The sequence below is a fragment of the Ascidiella aspersa genome, chromosome 2 (genome assembly GCF_963924565.1).
Source record: "Ascidiella aspersa chromosome 2, kaAscAspe10.2, whole genome shotgun sequence".
Classification (NCBI taxonomy): Eukaryota; Metazoa; Chordata; class Ascidiacea; order Phlebobranchia; family Ascidiidae; genus Ascidiella; species Ascidiella aspersa.
The window spans coordinates 25,805,142-25,826,856 of NC_139448.1; the positions used below are offsets into that span (position 1 = coordinate 25,805,142).

At 36.0% G+C, this 21,715-nt stretch overlaps 1 protein-coding gene across 1 annotated transcript in view; it reads left to right on the plus strand.

The window, feature by feature from the left end:
- Positions 1 to 4,303: 4,303 nt before the first annotated feature.
- LOC146164516 (uncharacterized) overlaps positions 4,304 to 21,715 on the plus strand; it is a 31,627-nt gene continuing 14,215 nt past the window's right edge. Inside the window, exons 1-18 of the mRNA XM_083380744.1 lie at positions 4,304 to 4,370; positions 4,439 to 4,585; positions 4,847 to 5,068; positions 5,189 to 5,329; positions 5,544 to 5,720; positions 6,174 to 6,226; positions 6,332 to 6,422; positions 6,738 to 6,935; positions 7,345 to 7,545; positions 7,920 to 8,134; positions 8,483 to 8,624; positions 10,668 to 10,802; positions 10,901 to 10,977; positions 11,043 to 11,199; positions 11,497 to 11,654; positions 12,846 to 12,966; positions 13,545 to 13,669; positions 13,743 to 13,923. Coding sequence (XP_083236870.1) covers positions 4,304 to 4,370; positions 4,439 to 4,585; positions 4,847 to 5,068; positions 5,189 to 5,329; positions 5,544 to 5,720; positions 6,174 to 6,226; positions 6,332 to 6,422; positions 6,738 to 6,935; positions 7,345 to 7,545; positions 7,920 to 8,134; positions 8,483 to 8,624; positions 10,668 to 10,802; positions 10,901 to 10,977; positions 11,043 to 11,199; positions 11,497 to 11,654; positions 12,846 to 12,966; positions 13,545 to 13,669; positions 13,743 to 13,923 — 2,608 coding nt within the window. The remainder of the gene's footprint in view (positions 4,371 to 4,438; positions 4,586 to 4,846; positions 5,069 to 5,188; positions 5,330 to 5,543; positions 5,721 to 6,173; positions 6,227 to 6,331; positions 6,423 to 6,737; positions 6,936 to 7,344; positions 7,546 to 7,919; positions 8,135 to 8,482; positions 8,625 to 10,667; positions 10,803 to 10,900; positions 10,978 to 11,042; positions 11,200 to 11,496; positions 11,655 to 12,845; positions 12,967 to 13,544; positions 13,670 to 13,742; positions 13,924 to 21,715) is intronic.

Sequence of the window (21,715 nt, forward strand, 5' to 3'; positions counted from 1 at the left end):
CAAAAAGGTCGAGTAGATTGACATTATCTTGATTAGGACGTTTCGATACGAGCCTGTATCATCTTCATTTAATGTCCTCGTTTTCAAACGCCATAATTAAAGAGATTGATCTACTCGACATTTTTGGCTTTCCAATTCATTATTAAGCTACATAACAGATCCGTGTATGGTGTACCCCAGGCATATAAAACTTTCAACAAATCGAAAGTAGTACGACACTCCGCTATACCAAAAAAACAGAGTGTAAAATGTGTCCATTTCAAGAAGCATATGACAGAAGAAAAAGTTCACAAAAAACGCAACATGTTTTCCAACCATAATGGCAAGTATATGAGCCATTGGCCAAATTCCAATCTAAGCTCAGGCCCTCTCGTTCCGCTCTGGCTTTTGGTCAACGGCCATTTTTATTTTAGCTCAGGCCCTCTCTCTTATTTCGGCACTGGTTTTGTCTCCGGCCTTTTTGTTTGAGCTCAGACCATTTCTTTCACTTCGGCTCTAGGTTTTTGGTGTCCGACCTTTTTAGCTCGACCCTATTTAATTTCGGCTGTGGTTCATAGTCTTTGGCCTATTCTCATTTACACTCTGATCCAGTGTTGCAAATGAATGTTGTTTAATGCCCAAGTTTCAAATCAAGTTATTTGACAAAAAATTCACATCAGATTGTTTACAAACTAAAACTATATGGAGTCACACTAATACAACAATCGGTTATTTATTTTATCGTTATGTGAAATGTATAGGGGTCAACTAATGAAATTGGAAAACTTGTGTCAATAAGAATAGAAAACCTGTTTGACCAAAACAATCGGCTAGAAAGCAGTTTGACGTGGAACAAGCAATTAACTAATTTAAATAAAGTCACTTTTAGGAAATACTAAAGTCCAAGTAAAGTCGTTTTAATATTCAAACAAGCAAGCCCAACGTCAAGTCATTAATAAGCGTTAAAGACACGATTAGGTTGCAAACTGCAACTGACCTATAAAAATAAATGAATCTAATAAATTTTGATAATGTTTTTGAGTGCCAAACAACTTGAAACCAGAGTAAAGAAAAAGAAAGGACTTACATGTAAATATTAAGTAAATATTTACCATCAACAAGTTTCATATAAGTACACCTATAGGTCCATGTCAAGTCGTGCGTTAAAGTTCTTCAAGCCCTTATCAAGACTACAATGAAATGAACTGAATAAATGTTTCCTAAATTTGTAGGTTAAATATTTCGGTCAAGTACGGTATATTTAAACAAAACACTTATTAGTCAGGACAAGCAGTCATTTACCAATTGCTCGGGGTATTTGGCACGCGACTTTTATGCTCAGGCCAATTTGGCACTGGCTCATTTGCTTGTAATTCAGGTCAAAGAAGAAGTTAAACAACTGGAGTATAAGCAAAGTTAGTTCAATGACTTTCGCCTGTTCTACAAAGCTTTCCACGTTCTGGGCAACACAGCTAGGATTTTGGCTACTCAACTTGAAATCCAACAACGTAATCGAAGAACGCGGCATCTGCGATTTGCCTATAGAACGCGCAACGCCGCAGCTATAATCAGCGTGCTTTTGCTTTGGGACAACCAATACGCAATGCTGTTCGATTTGATTTTTCACATTTTCCCGACAGGAACGTGCAGCACAACTATTCAACTTAACTAACTGGACCAGTGATTTCCAAACTGTGTGCCGCGGCACACTGGTGTGCCTCGAGAGATTGTCAAGTGAGCCGCAAAACTTTTGCAATTTCAGAAAAGAGAGTATTTGTATTACCAATAGGCATACACGCAAGCTTTTTAGACTTAAATTGAGACATTTATATATAGTTTGTCGTGTGTTAAGGGCGATTGTATAATTACTCTTGTTGTTCTGTTAAAAGTGTGCCCAAAAGTATTTAAGATTTTTTTAGTGTGCCGCATGCCAAAAAGTTTGGGAACCACTGAACTGGACAATCAAGAGTTTCTTAAATTTTCTACGCGTTCCAGGTAGAAACTTAAAGCGCAACTTTTTGTTTATATACACGTTTTCTCGGCGAACAGAAAACACCTGCTTTATGGGAGTGTAACAGTATATGCCCGCTCTACTCTATACGTTTTCTCGTTGGCACACTCGTGGCTACAACACATGTCGGAGGATATTCGATTGTCAAGGCCGCTGAGAAGCTGCTTCTTTCACGCTCGTATTGAACGTCGCACCAAACCACAGGGTTTCGTTCTTAAAACCGCTAATGGAAGCTAGCCTACCTACCATTGGTACTAGCTCTTCCACGCTTGTCGTCACACAAAACTATTCAAAGGATCCGTTCTTAAGACACCTTATGCAAGTTTGCCAACTATTTTCACCTTCGATGCAACCCGCGTTATTTATTCACTATGTCACCGACGTGGCGTACTCAAAAGATGCTAGGCATATAGTCGCTTGACCATGGCCATGTGTGGACACCTCCGACGAACACCATTTTAACTTATACACTTGACATTTTCCGCCCAGCTATTCTACGACTCGCGATGCCGTCGCTGTTCCCAAAAAATACGTAACGAAGCAAACGACGAATTTCCCTGGAACCCTACGCAGCTTCACACATGCCCGCTTCTGGAGTGGGGTCCTGTAGCGAACTTACCGATGTACATCCAAGTTTATCGAAGCGTGCAGATCGCTTTTTTTCTATTTCGCCATTGTACTTTTATTAACGCGTGTTTGTGCTGTGCTACACCTTTTTTAGCTTAACCATGTCGCAGCTAAGCAATAAAGCACTAACCCCTTTGTCATGATAGAAAAAAACAACTATACGAAGGTGGCAATTCTGCAAAAAATGTTGTTGACTTTGATTTTGCACTTAATTTAGGCTAGTTCTGGTGCTAATTTCAAAAATGTCGCTATAGTTTTCTTCTATCACGTCAAGATTTTGCTCTACAGCATACATCAAAAATATGCTACTTTCACGAATTTAACTGTTTTGCTTTCCAATACGTAATAGGAATGCACAAGCTAATCATATAGTAAGTTATATACAAAAGTAAAAAAGGCACAGGCATCCATAACACGCTTAAAAACAAGCCTACTATAAAAAAATTAAACTTGGTTATCGACTTATGTCTTGGGCACCCCACAAGGTGTACAAGCAGTGTATCTAGGGCAGGGTTTCTCAACCGTGGCCCTCGGCCCCCTGCGTGATTATTGGGGGGCCACCGGCATAACTCTCTAGCTGGGGCGTTTTATTTTAAAACCTATTAGGTGTCATTATTTTCAAAATTTGCAAGTAAACTTAAATTTGTGATTTTTTCTTATCACTGTAATCTTGTATCGGAAAGTAGCGTATTATACCGCATTTTTCTGACACGTCGTTTGATGATTATTACTCAATATCGTATCCTAAACTTCGAATCCACGTTTTAACCAAACCCAATTCTGCCGTTTATATTGGTTTATTGGAACCGATGAAATGTGTTCGTTTTATCGCGGAAGTTATGCCTTGTCGACAGTCGTGCATACGCGAATGACAAGTTTGTACTAACACCGCCTATAGCTATGGTAAAACAATTACTGTGACGCTTCGTGAAGCCTAATAAGGTGGCGTTACGTTAGTGTTTTTTTGGAAGACCGATTACTTTATTAAAATCCACCAAATGCTGTTAGGCGAGCAACTAACGTGTAATGCCAGGTGCAAAAATTTCCCAATTCTTGGCGTTAAGTTGCAAAAGAAATATTCCAAGCTAGCATATGATAACAAAAGCGATAGCACAGTTTTTTGGTGTCTTTTCGAGATTTTTACCCACTATTCAGCAAGAAGGCCATCGTAATGTGCGTTTAATTCGCAACCAAACCAATCCTTTTATTCGTTAGATTATGTTTAATGGCTGTATTTGTTATTAACGTGAAGTAGTAAAACAAGTAAAAACACATTAAATGAATCGCTATTCTTTATAAGCAGGGGGGCGAGAGCCTAAAGATCATTACACAGACTATAGTTATACAAAATTACGAATGTCGAATGTAACATTACGTTTTCAGTGCCGCCTATATAGAAATGTAATTCTGCACGAAATAAATATACCATAAGCACGCTAATTTATACTTTTTCTATTGGTATAAAAGTGAATAATTTATTGTTTAAAATGTAGTAATTTTTTACTATAATAAAACATGACAAAACGCGCCTTCTGATATTTGCTTGCCTATTTTAAGCAACAACTAATCGCGAAAGTGAATCAACTGCGCCGCAGGGCTCTCGGTTTACCAACGTTAAGTGTACCTAAGGACCATAGGCGCATAATCAAATTTTTTGTATAGCAGCGCATTGGTGAATAACTCGTAATGCATCTTCAAGTAATTTCTCTTGTGTTTGTGTTGTTGATTGAAGCTAGTCACTCTACAAGTCAAAGTAATTCTGTTGAGAAGTTAAATAGCTAATACAAAACAATTGTGTTGACGTCCGTTTGATATTTAAAGGAAAGTGTCTGCCACGAAGCAAAAGTAAAGCTGACGCTGTGGGAAGACCTTGTCGCAAGTTGTGCTACGGACAAGGAGACAAAAGGTGTAAAGGGTCAAAGATTTGCATTTGTGATCATGAATGTGGGCTTTCGTGCATTAATGAAGGTAATGCTTGTTTTGTAAAGATAAATAGTGAATACATCAAGCTTTCGAATGTTGCCATAGTTCTTAGTTTTAATACACCTTGATAAGTCTTGTTTTGTTCTAACTTTATAATTGTATCTTCGATGCTTTCTCAAAATATCAGTTAAGTTATATTAAAATAAAGTATGCGTCTACAGTAAATAGGTTACATAGCCTATAATTCTCAGCAAAGTACAACTTTTCTGTAGACGAGGTGCAAATTACCTTTATATTCTTACATAGAAAATTGTTGTTCGTTGCCCCCGGCAATTCCGCATATGAGTCAAATTCGAATTCACCGCGAAACAAATCAAGGTCTGTTATCTATTATCAAAAATCCTCCGTATCGCTACAACGATTTAGCAGTCTACGAATGTCTGCCGGGTTATCATCTTTACAACCCTGTGAAGCATATGTGTCATGGAAAGAGAAACTGGACTAACCTTCGACAATCCCGATGCGTCGGTAAGTATAAATATTGCAGTTTTGAACAAGTAATTAGGTTTGAAACAAAACACGAAATACAAGACTAATTCCTGCTATACAGAGTTGTTATAGTGGTAGTACATGTACTTGACATTACAGGTTCTTGCAAGTCTCGTAACATTTGGAAAGTAATTTCATTCGGCATAGCTTGTGGTGTGGAGTGTTTGGTAGATCAAGACTGCTCACAAAGCGAGCATTGCTTGTGCGATGGGCACTGTGGGAGATCCTGCACTAATCCAAGTAAATATATTTTTAGAACCTATACAATAGGTTAAAACAATTCGAAATTAGGAATAAAATTTTGTTTTTGGTGCCATTTAATTATTACTAATCATTATGATTGTTCTGAACTGCAAAACAATTCTATAAAAGTAATAATATTTCGACTGATCATTTTCACTTTCTTTCCGTCGCACTAATTTTTTTATGTTTTTGTTTACTTTTATTCTTGTAGACGTGGATTGCGGATCGGCGGACATCGTTGCAAATGCCACCATCCGATACACAGGTTCGGGATTGAAAAAAATGGCCCACTACTTCTGTGACAGAGGATTCTACTTGTACTATGGTTCGCCCTCGCGAAAGTGCGCCGGGTCAGGTATCTACGACGGAAATCTACCGGTTTGTCGAGGTTAGTGTAATTCGCTAATACGGATGCAAGGGCAAAAGAGCGGCTTTCGTGCACATGTAGTTTCGCTAGATCTATGACTTTCAAGTCAACAATCGTTTACAAAATGCATAAAAATTGTTTATTTATGAAATTAACTGAAACTGTAATGAGCTTTGCTAAGTTTTCATTCAGTTAAAAAGATTTTTATAATTGAGGTTCGAATTGCATCAAACGACACTTTTAACTGTATTATATCTTCAATAGAGCAGCATACGTCATACGCGTGCCGGCAGATATTGATATTATTTTATTTGCTATTTGATAATAATATACTGCTTGTTTTTTTTGGCAATTATTTCTTGTTACAACATTACGCTGTTTAAATTACTGTATTCCTTATAATACTTTAAAATTACTCATATTTTAAGTCAAACAATATTCGCCGTAGGCTACTTATTTGTGAATAATGTGTAGAATTCCTTTGTCTTGTTTATCATTTCGTCCCAATGCGCTATGTTGTGTTCTCTGTTAGTTACTTCCACAACTCATATTGATTGTATTGAAACATTAACCGGCAAAGAAATAACTATTAAAAAAGGTCATTTGGTAATTGTTACTAAAGTTTACTAAAGAGCCAGAGGAGCCAGAGGAGCCAGAGGAGCCAGAGGAGCCAGAGGAGCCAGAGGAGCCAGAGGAGCCAGAGGAGCCAGAGGAGCCAGAGGAGTAATTACAAGAGGATATGCTTTTGATTATTATTCAGCAAATTTGATTAAAAAACTTGGGACTAATGACCAGCTTAAAAGCTTTTTTCAACTTCTTGGCCTTGGTTTAAACTTGAATTTTTGCTATACACCAAATTTAAAAAATAATCCCCAGCAAAATATATTTAAATATTTGCACGTGGGCTATGGGTGGCTAATGATCACATGTTTTTTTTATTTCTTTGTACCTTATTAAAGTGTATTTATGCAGAACTATTAATAAGAAAGCATTGGTAAACATCTCGTTTAATTGCATTTTCTATAATATTCCTTGCAGATATTGAATGCAGTGACCCTCTGCCATCTATGGTAAGAATGGGTGGAGGAATCAAAGACTATTTTCCCGGTCCTTTTTACGTCGGACAAACCTTTACCTTCACCTGTCCTCCAACCCACAACCTGTTGGGTGATCCGAATAGAACTTGCGAAGAGGATGGAACCTGGAGCGGAAAACCCACTGTTTGCTCGTTAAAAGGTGTCGTTTAACAGCTTAACAAAAATAAAATATTAAATTACAATTCCTTACAAAAATAAAGATGTAACTTGAACAAAGCTAAATCTCAAACGTTTACCAAAAGCTAGCTACTTTTATGGGCTTTGTAATTTGTTCTACGTTTGATTACAAACTTCAGAGTTTCTTCGCCAATGTGAAATCAATCAAATTAATTAAAGAGAAAATTTAGGTTTAACCAACTTTTTCTCTAACATAAATACAAAATTTAAACACAATTTTTTTTTTTTCTAAAAATTTAAACACAATTTTTAAAAATATTGTCCTTTTGTTCTTTGAGTGTGTCTTTTAGCACAGGGCTTCGCAATATCGCCAAAATTTTCTCATCTAGCGTCATTTTTTTGGCTTGTCTTATACTTATATTAACACTTAGATTCAAGCAACGTGAACAACGCGGCTAAATGTCCACATCCGGGAGTCCCTATAAACGGCCGTATAAAGTCGCAGGCCAACTTCAGTGTAAAAAGCCTTGTTCAGTTTGAGTGCGATGACAGTTACTTGATGGTGGGAGATCAAACGCAGGAGTGCTTGTATTTTCTTCAGTGGAGTGGAGGCGCCGCTCCCAAGTGCATCAGTGAGTTCAGTTTAATGGACGAGAAGCTTTTTCTTTTAAAGTTACGCAAAACGTCCGATAGCGCTTGCTTTTAAATAATTTTGTTATTTATAGTTCTGGGTAGCAAAAATTACGAAGCATTCACGTGTTAACTCTTTGAATACGATTTGGTATATCCCTTATTCGTTATAAAACCTCAATTGAAAATAGATATGATTTTTCACTCTAAATAAAGTAACTACTAAAAACAAATATATAAATTATACCTAGCGGTGATATTTAGACAGTTTATAAAAATAGATATAAAACGTAAATTCCTTAAGTTTTCAGAAATATATTTTCACCATATGAATAGGCATCATTAGTTGTTGTACATATTGTTCTCCTCACCCCAGATCCAGATTACAGATCGCAGTCACGCAACGGAATTGAAAGGATCCAATCCGACGTTGAAACATTTTTTCGAAAATCTTACGACCAAAGTCCTGGTCGTTCATCGGGAGGCTCAGGCTCATCAGAGCTGTACTTTGTTATTGACGCTTCGTCGGGAGATGAAAACGATTACCTGATGGACAATCTTCCAATTATTGTAAAAAGCTTTCTACAAAAGGTGATATCAAACTCCGTTGAAATAGATTTAAATATATTTAACCTTTGGAGACTTTCAAGTTTCGCAGGACTCGACATTATTATATCCTTACTAATACTGTTAATTGTGCCTTCAAGTCACCAGACAGTTTGTTTATCATAAGGTGGTCCTTGCGGGCAACCTGGTGTCCTCACCGGGAACTTTAGGGACCCCGGAAACCCCGCTCTAAAAAGGAACATTACAATTACCGAACCAGATAAACACAATCGATATGAAAAATAGAGCAAACCTCCTGTTGAATAACTGTATATATGTCCTTCATTACATTTACTGTATCATCGGAATATCATGCATGGTTTTGTTTAACAGGTATTAAACGAGTCGATCAGTGAGCACCGTGTAGGAATTATTATGTTTGCTGCAAAAAGCGTAGTGCTGCAACAAATCAAAGAGAGAGTCTATTCAACAACACAAATTGTCAATACGATGTCTCAAATCTCTGAAGATAAAGGTACCAAAAAATGATTTAAGTGTTTCCCTTTCCGTATATAAGGCTCTACCTATACTAGGGTTGCCATACGTCCGGATTTTCCCGGACATGTCCGGAATTTTAGTGTTCAAACTGCGTCCGGGGGGAAATGCCAAAATATGCTTAAATGTCCGGAATTTTTTTAAATTGTTTGTTGCGTTACGGGTAATAATTTCATTGTTACGTCATAAAAGACAATACAGCGCTTTATTTCGGATACATGGATGTGTGGAGCTGGGCTAATAGCTGAAGGCCTTATATCTTGGTCGATATTGCAATATTTAGAACATGTCTGAATCGATAAGAGTGTATATTCGCTGAAGAAAATTATAAAGCAGTAAAATCAGTAGAAAAATAGCGCAACAAGAAGTATGTTGCAGACCAAATGAGAACTTGCATTCGTGTATTGCAATACAACATTTCTTTTCTGTTTGTGTATAGTTTCGTGTTTATCCTTCTTTCACAAAAAAAAAACAATGGCGGTAAAGTACTTTGGTAATATTCTAAAGTTGGTCAATGCAACTGAGGTAAATTTGTTATGGATTTGCGCATTATCAAATATAGTAACCCTAGCCTAGAGATCACCAGAGGTCAAATCAGAGAATGCCCAATACTAGCCTAGTGTGGTCATGTTCAAATGGCGGATCGCGATCCGGTTCCGGATCTTTTCAGCGTTTTGTGCGGATCTTCCAATGTAGTCTTGAAAAAATGAACTTTCTACAGTGTTTTCATGTGAATACCAATTGCCAGTGTCGATGAATTTTGCAAAAAATCAAGCATAGAGGGAGACTCCCAAATGCTAATCTTTGTGAGCGTTTGATGATATCAGTAAGCGACAGAAAGCCCCAATTCGATGCTATTGTAAGACCCAAAGTCTAAAACAGGGGTCGGCAACCTACGGCCCGCTGGCCGGATACCCCCGCCAATGTAATTCATTCGGCCCGCCGCCTCTTTGACAAACTGGATACGAGTCCATTTTAAACACTTTTTGACTATTTTAACTACGTAAGTGCGAAAAATTTACCGTTAACGGAAAACGTATTATATTTTTAACATTTTTATTTTCGGCAATGTAATAAAAACTTGCCAGAAATTTAAAAGAAATGCTGGTATACCTAAAAATCGCGCTCGCTTCGCTCGCCATGAGCGCCGTTTTGGCTCCAATTTTAAACCAAACAACGCTTTTTTCGCGCTGTGCGCCAACACTTGCTGCCTTCTTAAATGTAATTAAACAAGTTTTTTTTTAAGTGAAAAACACAATTTTTCTCAGTTAACATTTTGTGCGGCGCACAAAGACCTTTCTGAGTTTGGTGTTGGCCCGCGACTAGAAAAAGGTTGCCGACCCTGGTCTAAACCAACCTATCGATGTTCTCACTAAAATCTTGGTGCTGTATAGCACACTTCACTTTTGGGTTTTTACAAAGTTATCAATATTTTGTAGGGTACATTTACATAAATAAAGCACCATAATAATTAAAGCGTGTCCAATATGTTTACTATTCGTATTTGGTGGATCATCATGTTGTCAGGTTTGGCTGTGGTGGATCATGGCAGAAATCATTTGAACACCCCTGGCCTAGTGAATTCACGACACTATGTTCAAAAATCCACTTCGGTATACAATGGATAGGCAAAGCATTGCTAGTGTGACGTCATATTGCCAGACAATGTGTTCATACCTCATTTTAAAAACCGCTAGTGGGGACTAAAGAGTGTCCGGATTTCAGGCCTCGAAAATATGGTAAACCTAACCTATACGAAGCATAGTAAAAGCCAACAAACCGATATTTATTAACCACTAGAAGTTATATCGCGCTTTATCATAGGTCTAAAAAATACAACAGCGCCAAAAGCCACAAAACAATTGTAAAATATAAAACGAACATTCCAGAAAGGCAATAGACTTCTTTCGTGGAGTGTTAGTTGTTAAAACAAAAACAAACGCTTATTGTTTTAATTTCCCGGTCATCCTTGCCACACGTAATACAACAAATTTGTTTAATATTGTAACTATGGTTTCTGCAGAGAATATTCGAGATCGAGTGGGAAGAGTAAGTTTAATTCGTCAAGGAGTAGCAAAATTGTCAGAAACTATTGAAAAGTCGTTCAACCAGACCGATAGTCGAATGAAACCGAGGCTTGTTTTTTTTCTATTAAACGGTTTGTATATTCTCTATATGGATTGTGGTTGTACATTGTTTGTTATATATTACTCTCGTAGATTTTACCAGTCTTGTATATTTTTTATATTATACCAGAGCAAACCAGAGTTGACGAAACTACATTGGGCTATATGACAAAAATGCATTCTATTTTCCGTGCAAACATTCCTACGGTAAATATTACATATTCGTCAAGTATTTTAAGAAAACTTGTAAAACAATTTTCTGTTCGTGTTAGTTTTTTGTCCACTTTACATGCGAGGGGTGCAAGCTTCTTCTGAGGAGGCTTAAACGTGGTTTCCTTAAACTACTTTCCTCTGAAAGCCACTTGAGTATCTCCCAACCTCCGTTTGGACTGGATGATGAAGAGACTTCTCTAATTCCAAAACGCAAGGGTAATAACACTGATTACCGTGCATTCCCATTACAGTGTACGAAGTAGTTAAATGCAAGTCACAAAATACCACTATTAACATTTTACAACACAATATATGATCTATTTTTATCTTTTGTATTGCCAAACACTCTCTAACCTAATACAAATAAACGCAGTGTATAATATTCTTGATCAATACTTCATGTATAGATGTATCTTTACGTCAGCGCTCCCCTAAATACCCCTAAAAATAAACTCGCCCCTGGTCATCATATCATTGTTTGACTGATATGTAACTAATTGCTGACAATTGCAGAACCTTCGTTAAACATATCTAGTTGTGGAAAGGCTGGCAACCTGCAAAAACTTAAAAAAAGTTTGTCATCAGTTGCAAGAATTTATTCGGGTTCGGAAGCAGAAAAAGGAGCTTGGCCCTGGCACGTTTTGATTTCCAAAAACAACTCTTCTCCGAATGTAAGTTTTCTGTTTGTTTAGTTTGTTTAAAAGCTGCAAAGGCGTGATTTCACACCAGACTCCACAGTGCAAGAATTATTGCGCAGACGAGAAAGTTTGGTATAGCTACTCTAATCATTTAGAATTGTGCATTGAGAATATAGCTAATGCGACGAAAATATAATGTGTACAATTGAGTAACAAAATTGACTCACTTGTCTATCTAAAATCAACGAAGTATAGTCCTATATTTCGAATAACAATATATTATATTTCACCACACATTTGTTATAATTAAGAAAACTGCTGTTTAATCTGTCCTGCAATATAATCCTTGCAGCGTAGCCAAAATTGTTTAATATAATGAAAAAATTTGCTGTAGCTTTTTAAAATGTTTATGATTTTAAAATTTGTTTGAATTCTATTTGTCGCGACTGAATTTTACACAATCATTAACACCAAATTGCCCGAACAACCCATTTAATTGATTTTCAAACCAAGGTTTAACATAATTCAAGATGCAGAAGTTTTACAATATTATTACCACGTTCGTCACCTGAACTATAGGAATTGTGGTGAACAAAGTTACCATTCTTTTCGTCATTTTTGGAGAGGTTATACAACCACCACTTAGTATAGGAAGCATATTGTAGCCAGTCCATAAACAATTTGTTAACATCTTCCGTTATGGCTTGTTTATCACGACAGTCGTTCGTGAAGTGAGTATTTGCAATAAAAGTCTAAATATATATTACCATATCAATAAATTTATTTTCGTAACTTATTATAATATTATATAACGGAACACTTTCAGATGTTTGGCAAGTCTCTGTATTTAGGATCCATACTAAAAATGTATCGTCCCATTCAATAATTTTGGACTTCTAACAAATCTCTTTGAAGTTTATGCGTAAATTTATTCAACAAAATCCAATAAATATTAAATACATTAAATGAGCTGTTATAGGATTGTGCTTCCTTGTTCTTTGTCAAATAGTGGACAAAACATAAAGTAGCCTATATGTAACTTAAATTTCTTCTTTCGCTGTTTTTTGCTTGTGCTAATCATGTAAATATCTTTCTTTGTGTGGTGTGATACTCTTACGTGGTGAAAAATTTACAGTAACATAGAATTCAGGTGATATCGAATACTGTGTATATACACTAAAAGTTAAACTTAAAAAAATGTTAATTTTTTGTTTAAATATGGAGATTCTAAATGGATATATCGGAGGAGGTTCGTTAGTCAATCATCAGTGGGTTCTCACAGCAGCGCACAACTTTAACGACTTCGTCGGTAGAAATAAAATTCCCAGTCACTGGTTGGTAATGGGTGAGTAAGAAGAAAACACAATAAAACTAAATTCTTGATAAGGTGTGTGATCAACCTAACGTACACTATGTATATTTTGTCCACACTATTTTGTAATAGTTTATTGGACAAAAGAAAAAGTAGCCTTGACTAATATTATTAAAAAAAATCGCAAGATAAAAATAATTAAGGTTACTCTTTTTTCTGAAATTCATTTTACAAATGTAAGCAAAACAAATCGATACAATTAAATGTTTCTTGAAAAACATTGCAAGATCTAATTAAATTTTCGTGGATTCATTAGGTTTTATCAACTAAATTACTTTTATTTGTTTAAATTTCAAACAGCAAGCGCACAGCTCTTTCTCCGTTAGTTTTACAGTAAAGCGACAAAAACCTAACAATTCCACACCAGGGCGCTTTTTTTGCAGAAAATTGTCTCAAGTGCACTGCCGAAATAAATATATAACGAAAAGTGTAGTTTAAAACTACAAACAATATCACTCACTTTTGAAATATTGGCCAATGTTTTTTTTACCAACGTAGCGTGAAACTCCATTTATAATCCCTATTTACCATGAAGTGATTTTGTTTTTCAGGGACCAATAAAAGAAACTTGAAGAATGAAAACCCAAAGGCGTTTTTAGCCGAAAGGATTGTTCTTCATCCTGAATACAAGCGATATAACAGTTCTTACATAATCTTAGACTTTGATGTTGCTCTGGTAAGTTTGATTCACTTCCAAGCAAACTTTTCATGTTTTTATTACGCCTTACACCTTTTTTATACACATATAGATAAGAATTGGAAGGGAATATATCAGGCACGGAGAGGTTTTTCAACCACTGCAAAATGTAGGTTGGGTGGATTACGCAGCGTTCGTTAAACCGGTTTGTCTTCCATGTTCGCCTAATAACTGCTTAAGCAAGCTTGTGTTGTCACCTAACACCCGGGTGGACGATAGTTGTCGGATGGAAGGTAAACTTTGTTTAGTGGCTCTTACAGAAACAATAGCAGTGTAAATAGAATAGAAAAAAAACAATAAATACTTTAGATAAAAATGAAGTTGCTTGTACTAACGGATTGAGCAAGCATTGGCGTATGGTTGTTTCTCGACTCGTTCCTTTCTGAGCTTGTATAGCTCAGTTGGTAGAGCGACGGTCCCGGCTTGACCGGGGTCGTGAGTTCGAACCTCACTGCAGGCTAGTTTTCTAGCCTGTCCTGCTTGCATCATAGATCAACAGATTCGGTGAGTCTGTAATGGCTTTCGCTGTACTAATTATTCGTTAGCCGTAATCGTTGGTCAAAAAGCAGCTTCAGAAGGGCTAGATCTCAATTATTAACACACTGTGTGGGCATGTTTCATGCTTTAGATAAATGAAAAGTCTCCTTATTTCCCGGCAACCTTCGCCAGTTCATTTCTCAAACAAAATAGATTTTATCCCGAGTTTTAATACTCACCCGATTCCATTTGTTTTCAACGCTTGTAGCGTTCGTATTAGGATAATTCGGGGCTTTGAAGCGTCTGTGTTAGAACATGTGTTAGAAATTGGACGCTTTAAGGTTTAAGCGGACCGTATAAGAACAGGATACAGGCGAACAGCGAATGCGCAGACTAATCATGCATAACGAAACGTTGCCAAGCGATGCAGACTACAGAATTTTTTATCTTGTAAAGTTTTGGATATTAGAAATGCAGAAATGTTTATAGCTGTACCAAGTTAATGCGATGTTTATAATTTTACCCAGTAAATAGAAGGTTAAAAGCTTTTATTGTTGCTAAAGCCTACCTTATTAGCGAACATCATTTGGGTTAGGGTGAGGTTTTGGGTATAGGTTAAGCAATACTATTAATAATAATACTTGAACCACCCTTACCCCAGCCTCGAAAGTATAACAGAACACGCGGGTACAATGCCGAAAAACATCGGGTGACTAGGTGCAACAAAGGTAAAAAAGGGCGCTGGTCTAGAATCCTACCACATTTTAAATCAACGCACAATATTAGGGTATTTTTATTTTTAACCCTAACCAAAATAATGTGCGTTGTGGTAGGACTTTAGACCAGCACGAAAAAAGTGCATCTCTGATCTGCTTTCAAATTTTCAGACTTCCACGTTATGATTTTCTCATGCACTCTGTATTGTATATATTGCACTGTAAACATAATAGGGTCCACGAACGTTTTACATGTTGAGGGTGCAGTTTAGATTTTTTTTTTGGGTGCACTTGCCATACTTTCCACAGTGGCCCCCACCCAAACAGTCCAGCGCCAATACTTTTATTGTTGCTAAAGCTAATAATGCTGTTTCTGGCTATTGACTTTCATTCCGAAGTTTTATTAGTTAAAAGACAATATTATTTACATTTACAATGCTAGAAAATATTAGTTGTAGCTAATTTACTTCATTATAATAAACTTAGTTAGCAAATAGAGGAATGAGGTGGCACTGTATAAAGACAAATTGTATTTGATTCTCGACAAGCTTTCGCCCAACCGTGCTTCAGGTTAAATTAATTCTCGACAAGCTTTTGCACAACCGTGCTTTATCAGGTCAAAATGATATACAATTTGTCTTTATACAGTGCCACCTGATTCCTCTATTTAGAATTAGACAAATACTGCCATATACAAAGATTAGTTAGCAAAATATATGCCAAGGAATATTAAATTAGATAAGAAGACCTTTGTTTTGCAACTTATTTTCTAAAATTTGGTCACCATTATAATGTAAAGTAAGTCCTAGGTAGTATACATGTTTCAAACATTATAAATTGAAGCCAATATTTTGGTGTTCAATTTAACTCTAACAATTGGCTATTGTTATGGTGCATATTGCATCTAGTTTGCATTCTGTGGCAGATGCATACCAAATATTTTTAAAGCAATTTGTGTGCACACCTCAATAACTAAATTGCACACTTCAGAAAAGGTTGTGTTGCAGTAGGATTTCAAACTTCAGTTCTGCCAAAATATGTCTGCACATCTGGAAAGTTGGTGATGTATGTCAGATATCTGTGCATCGCACATTCTTTGAATCACATTTTAGTGTAAATTTCAAATTTGTGGCATAAAAATCTTAAATATATATAATATGTTACTTCCTTCTGTTCATGGTGGTCTAAAGGTTAATATTACAGAATTTAATTAAATATTATCATGCCTGGCCAAATTAATTTATATTTTTGTTTTTCATTATTAAAAATGTTTTTAGCATTTTATATAATTCCTAGATGTAATATTTCAGTCAACCCCCAAAATTAAGGACTTTGTAAGGCGAAAGTGCAAGTAAAAAGATGTCTCTGAAAGTGTTAAGTAACCTTTAAATCATTGGAAAAGCTCCCTGCATCAAGTCTACACCCATTTGACAAAGAAACAGCTTCAGTTTCCATCCCCACTAACAAACCTTTGTGCACGGAAGTTAGAGAAAAGGTAATTTCCATTTTGTGTGTTGTGCATTCCAAAACATTGTTTACCAGCACTTCCCAACCCGTGGCCAATGGTTTCCAGGTACCAAACTTGAAAATGTTTTTTCAATAATCTTTAATAACGACTTGGCTAATTTAGTCCACAGTTATTAAAATATGTAACCAATATACAAGGCATATTTAATAAAAACATGCAAGTAGTTCAGGAGAAATATATGTATATCTAACATTTTTAGTATTGTCTAGTGTCGACAAGGGAGTCCAATCATCTAACAAGGAGAAACAACTAGCGATGAACTCGTGGTGCCTATGTGCAAAAAATCATACAGTGATGAAGAAAAGGACAAACATTTAAATGTGTAATTATTCTAGACCGGTGGTTACTGTATAGTTACCCCGCATCATTTTACACAATCGTTCGTGATCGCGCTTAAAACTGCACATGGTCAAATAAAAGATTTGGAAAATCATATCCAAAATGGCCCATTTATTGAGTTATAGTTCCTAACAGGCCGTTTAAAATACCCGGAATGCTGTAGTTTATTGAAAGATTTTATGGGCTACGTATGCTACATTTATTACGCACCACATTGTGCAATTTTGGAAAAACATATAAACAGTTTCCTGCTTTAGTACACTCTGATTATGTTTTTGTGCCTTGTTTTTAGCTATTAGTGCTTTAAATGTGAGTTTAATAAAATAAAAAACAACGGTTATGTGTTCCAGTGTTGGTTGACTACAAAAACTAAGTCCACTTACAAATAACAGTATTTTTGTTAGCTGATTTTTACGCATTTTGCGTTTCGTCCTTAGTATTAAAAAAGAGGCCGAACAGTGTATTAAAATAAATAATTTTATTAATTACTACATTCAAATTATGTCCGTGTTGGGTCGTTCCTTGTTCTACAATTGACGATTAAAAATCAAGCAATATATCCACAGCACAACGCAGTAAATCAAAACGTGAATTGAGCACACATTTTTGTAATGGTTTATCGTGATATTTATTGATTCGATCTATATTTGCCCCTATGATTTCGTTGTATCTGGTAGGACTCCAATGGTCCAGCCACAAGATCGAAATATATATTTCGGAATAAAACAAAAATTGCACTAGGACCTTATAATCGTAATAACGTATAAACGGGATATGTCCTAAATACGTCGGAATAAGACTTAACTTGCAAGAACCAAGCCTACACAAAATTTCACCTAAACCCGCCCGTAGGTACATCACAAACCCTTCTAATAATTTCAACTCTGAAAACAATTTTCTAACCCTAAACAGGGCCTAAAATTAATGCCAAACAGCGGAGCCTTAACGGCGCCGTTCCATCTAGGGTGCCCAAGCGTCGATACCAAAACAGTCGATGGCCCCTGATCGTCCCATACCCTCTCCCTACAGTTTCTGACGTTATTTTGGCCATCAAACGCCTGTTTTATTGAATTTATTTAAATCTTATTCTGTCGTGGGAATTAGGCCTACCGCGTATTTGGCTTTATTTTGTCGTTGGTCTTCTAACTATGGTATTATAAATTTTGTATTTTTGCTTTGTAGTTATTATTGTATGTTCCCATCTGATTCCCATAAAACTGTCTTAAATGGTGCCAAGGTGTAATGACTGCTAGCGATGGATACAATCGTGTTTATACTTTTAATAGCTTACGTTACAACATGTTGGTCACCTCGGACAAACTTCCGACGCGAACCTTGGTTTGAACTCTTTTCGTTTGGCAGTAATTTGACTGCGTGTTAAAGGTCGCAAAGCTAATTTTTCGCACAGGATTGTGCATTATAAATGCTTATGATGCGCGCTTAGTACAGAATAATTTTTCAAGTTGGAAAATTAAAACTTACACATTTGTAAAAGACGTATAAACTGAGATGTTTGGTAAAACAACTGATCATGTAACTCTTTTCGTTTGGCAGTAATTTGATTGCGCGTTAAAGTTCGCAAAGCTGACTTTTCGCACAGGGTCGTGCGTCATAAATGATTATGAAGCGCGCTTAGTACAGAAGCATTTTTCAAGTTGGAAAATTAAAACTTACACATTTGTAAAATACATATAAACTGAGATGTTTCGTAAAACAACTGTTCGTTTAACTCTTTTCGTTTGGCAGTAATTTGACTGCGCGTTAAAGTTCGCAAAGCTGTCTTTTCGCACAGGGTCGTGCGTCATAAATGATTATGAAGCGCGCTTAGTACAGAAGCATTTTTCAAGTTGGAAAATTGAAAATTACACATTTGTAAAAGACGTATAAACTGAGATGTTTTGTAAAACAACTGTTCGTTTAACTCTTTTCGTTTGGCAGTAATTTGATTGTGCGTTGAAGGTCGCAAAGCTGACTTTTCGCACATAGTAGTGCGTTATAAATGCTTATGAAGCGCGCTTAGTACAGCAGCATTTTTCAAGTTGGAAAATTAAAAATTACACATTTGTAAAAGACGTATAAACTGAGATGTTTTGTAAAACAACTGTTCGTTTAACTCTTTTCGTTTGGCAGTAATTTGATTGTGCGTTGAAGGTCGCAAAGCTGACTTTTCGCACATAGTAGTGCGTTATAAATGCTTATGAAGCGCGCTTAGTACAGCAGCATTTTTCAAGTTGGAAAATTAAAAATTACACATTTGTAAAAGACGTATAAACTGAGATGTTTCGTAAAACAACTGTTCGTTTAACTCTTTTCGTTTGGCAGTAATTTGACTGCGTGTTAAAGGTCGCAAAGCTAACTTTTCGCACAGGATTATGCATTATAAATGCTTATGATGCGCGCTTAGTACAGAATAACTTTTCAACTTGGAAAATTAAAACTTACACATTTTTAAAAGACGTATAAACTGAGATGTTTCGTAAAACAACTGATCATGTAACTCTTTGCGTTTAGCAGTAATTGTACTGTGCGTTAAAGTAATTGTACTGTGCGTTAAACCATAATTGTTTAGTTTGGTTTCGTCACACTTAGTTAAAACAATTCCTCAATACAGCAGTGCTAACAGTATTAAAACCTTAAGAGATGGATTTTTTTCAGAAATATGGCCACTTTAAAATCAGGTTGACGTCGAAAGTTTGTCCGAGGTGACCAACATGTTGTAACGTAAGCTATTAAGAGTATAAACACGATTGTATCCATCGCTAACAGTCATTACACCTTGGCACTATTTAAGACAGTTTTATGGGAATCAGATGGGAACATACAATAATAACTACAAAGCAAAACCAACGACATAATAAAGCCAAATACGCAGTAGGCCTAATACCCACGACAGAATAAGATCTAAACCGCCTGAATAAGACACATACCCGCCGGAAAGTCCTAAATTCATCGAAACAGGGCGTTTAATGGCCAAAATAACGTCTGAAACTGGAAGGAGAGTGTATGGAACGATCAGGGCCATCGGCTGTTTTGGTGTCGACGCTTGGGAACTCTAGATGGAACGGGGTCGTTAAGGTGCTGTTTTGGTATCGATTTTAGGCCCATGTTTAGGGTTAGAAAATTGTTTTTAGAGTTGAAATTATTAGAAGGGTTTGTGATGTACCTACGGGCGGGGTTAGGTGAAATTTTGTAAAGGCTTGGTTCTTTCATGCAAGTTAAGTCTTATTCCGGAAATATTCTGCTTATACGTAGGACATATTCCGCTTATACGTTATTATTACGAGTATTAGGTCCTAGTCCGATTTTTGTTTTATTCCGAAATATATATTTCGATCTTGTGGCTGGACCATTGGAGTCCTACCAGATACAACGAAGTCATAGGGGCAAATATAGGTCGAATCGATAAATATCACGATAAACCATTACAAAAATGTGTGCTCAATTCACGTTTTGATTTACTGCGTTGTGCGGTGGATATATTGCTTGATTTTTAATCGTCAATTGTAGAACAAGGAACGACCCAAAACGGACATAATTTGAATGTAGTAATTAATAAAATTATTTATTTTAATACACTGTTCGGCCTCTTTTTAATACTAAGGACGAAACGCAAAATGCGTAGAAATCAGGTAAAAAATATACTGTTATTTGTGAGTGGACTTAGTTTTTGTAGTCAACCCACACTGGAACATATAACCGTTATTTTTTTATTTTATTAAACTCACATTTAAAGCACTAATAGCTACAAACGAGGCACAAAAACATAATCAGAGTGTACTAAAGCAGGAAACTATTTATATGTTTTTCCAAAATTGCACAATGTGGTGCGTAATAAATGTAGCATACGTAGTCCATAAAATCGTTCAATAAACTATCGCATTCCGGGTATTTTAAACGGCCTGTTAGGAACTATAACTAAATCAATGGGCCATTTATGATTTTCCAAATCTGTTTATTTTACCTTGTGGGGTTTTAAGCGGCAAACACGAACGATTGTGTGAAATGATGGGGGGTAAATATACAGCAACCATCGGTATAGAATAATTACACATTTAATTGTTTGTCCTTTTCTTCCTCACTGTATGATTTTTTGCACATAGGCGCCACGAGTTCATCGCTAGTTGTTTCTTTTTGTTAGATGATTGGACTCCCTTGTCGACACTAGACAATACTAAATATGTTAGATATACATATATTTCTCCTGAACTACTTGCATGTTTTTATAAAATAGGCCTTGTATATTGGTTACATATTTCAATAACTGTGGACTAAATTAGCCAAGCCGTTATAAAAGATTATAGTAAAAACATTTTCGAGTTTGGTACCTGGAAACCATCGGTCACAGGTTGGGAAATGCTGGTAAACATTAATGCTTTGGAATGTACAACACACAAAATGGAAATTACCTTTTCTCTAACTTCCGCGCACAAAGGTTTAACCTTACGAAGTCCTTAATTTTGGGGGTTGACTGAAATATTACATCTAGGAATTATATGAAATGCTATTTCGGGAAATAAAAATATTTTTAATAATGAAAAACAAAAATATAAATTAATTTGGCCAGGCATGATAATATTTAATTAAATTCTGTAATATTTAACTTAAAGCAGCTTATAGATAATAAAATACTTAAATTCAAAATTTTATTAAAAATCATGACTTGTATATGACCTTAATGGAAAAAGTTAAGAATGCAAAAATGTTAAAAAGTAAGGTCAATTTAGGTAGTGACACATGAAATTTAAATTTATCGGGCACTATTTTCTACCACTTCGCAACCTTATGCAGCCGCTATTTTTTATCAACTTGAGATCACTACAACACTTTTACAACTAATAATATTCATGAGTTTTTATTAGTTTGGTTGTATGCCTTTAGACCACCATGAACAGAAGGAAGTAAACATATTTTCGGACCTTAAGATTTTTATGCCACAAATTTGAAATTTACACTAAAATGTGATTC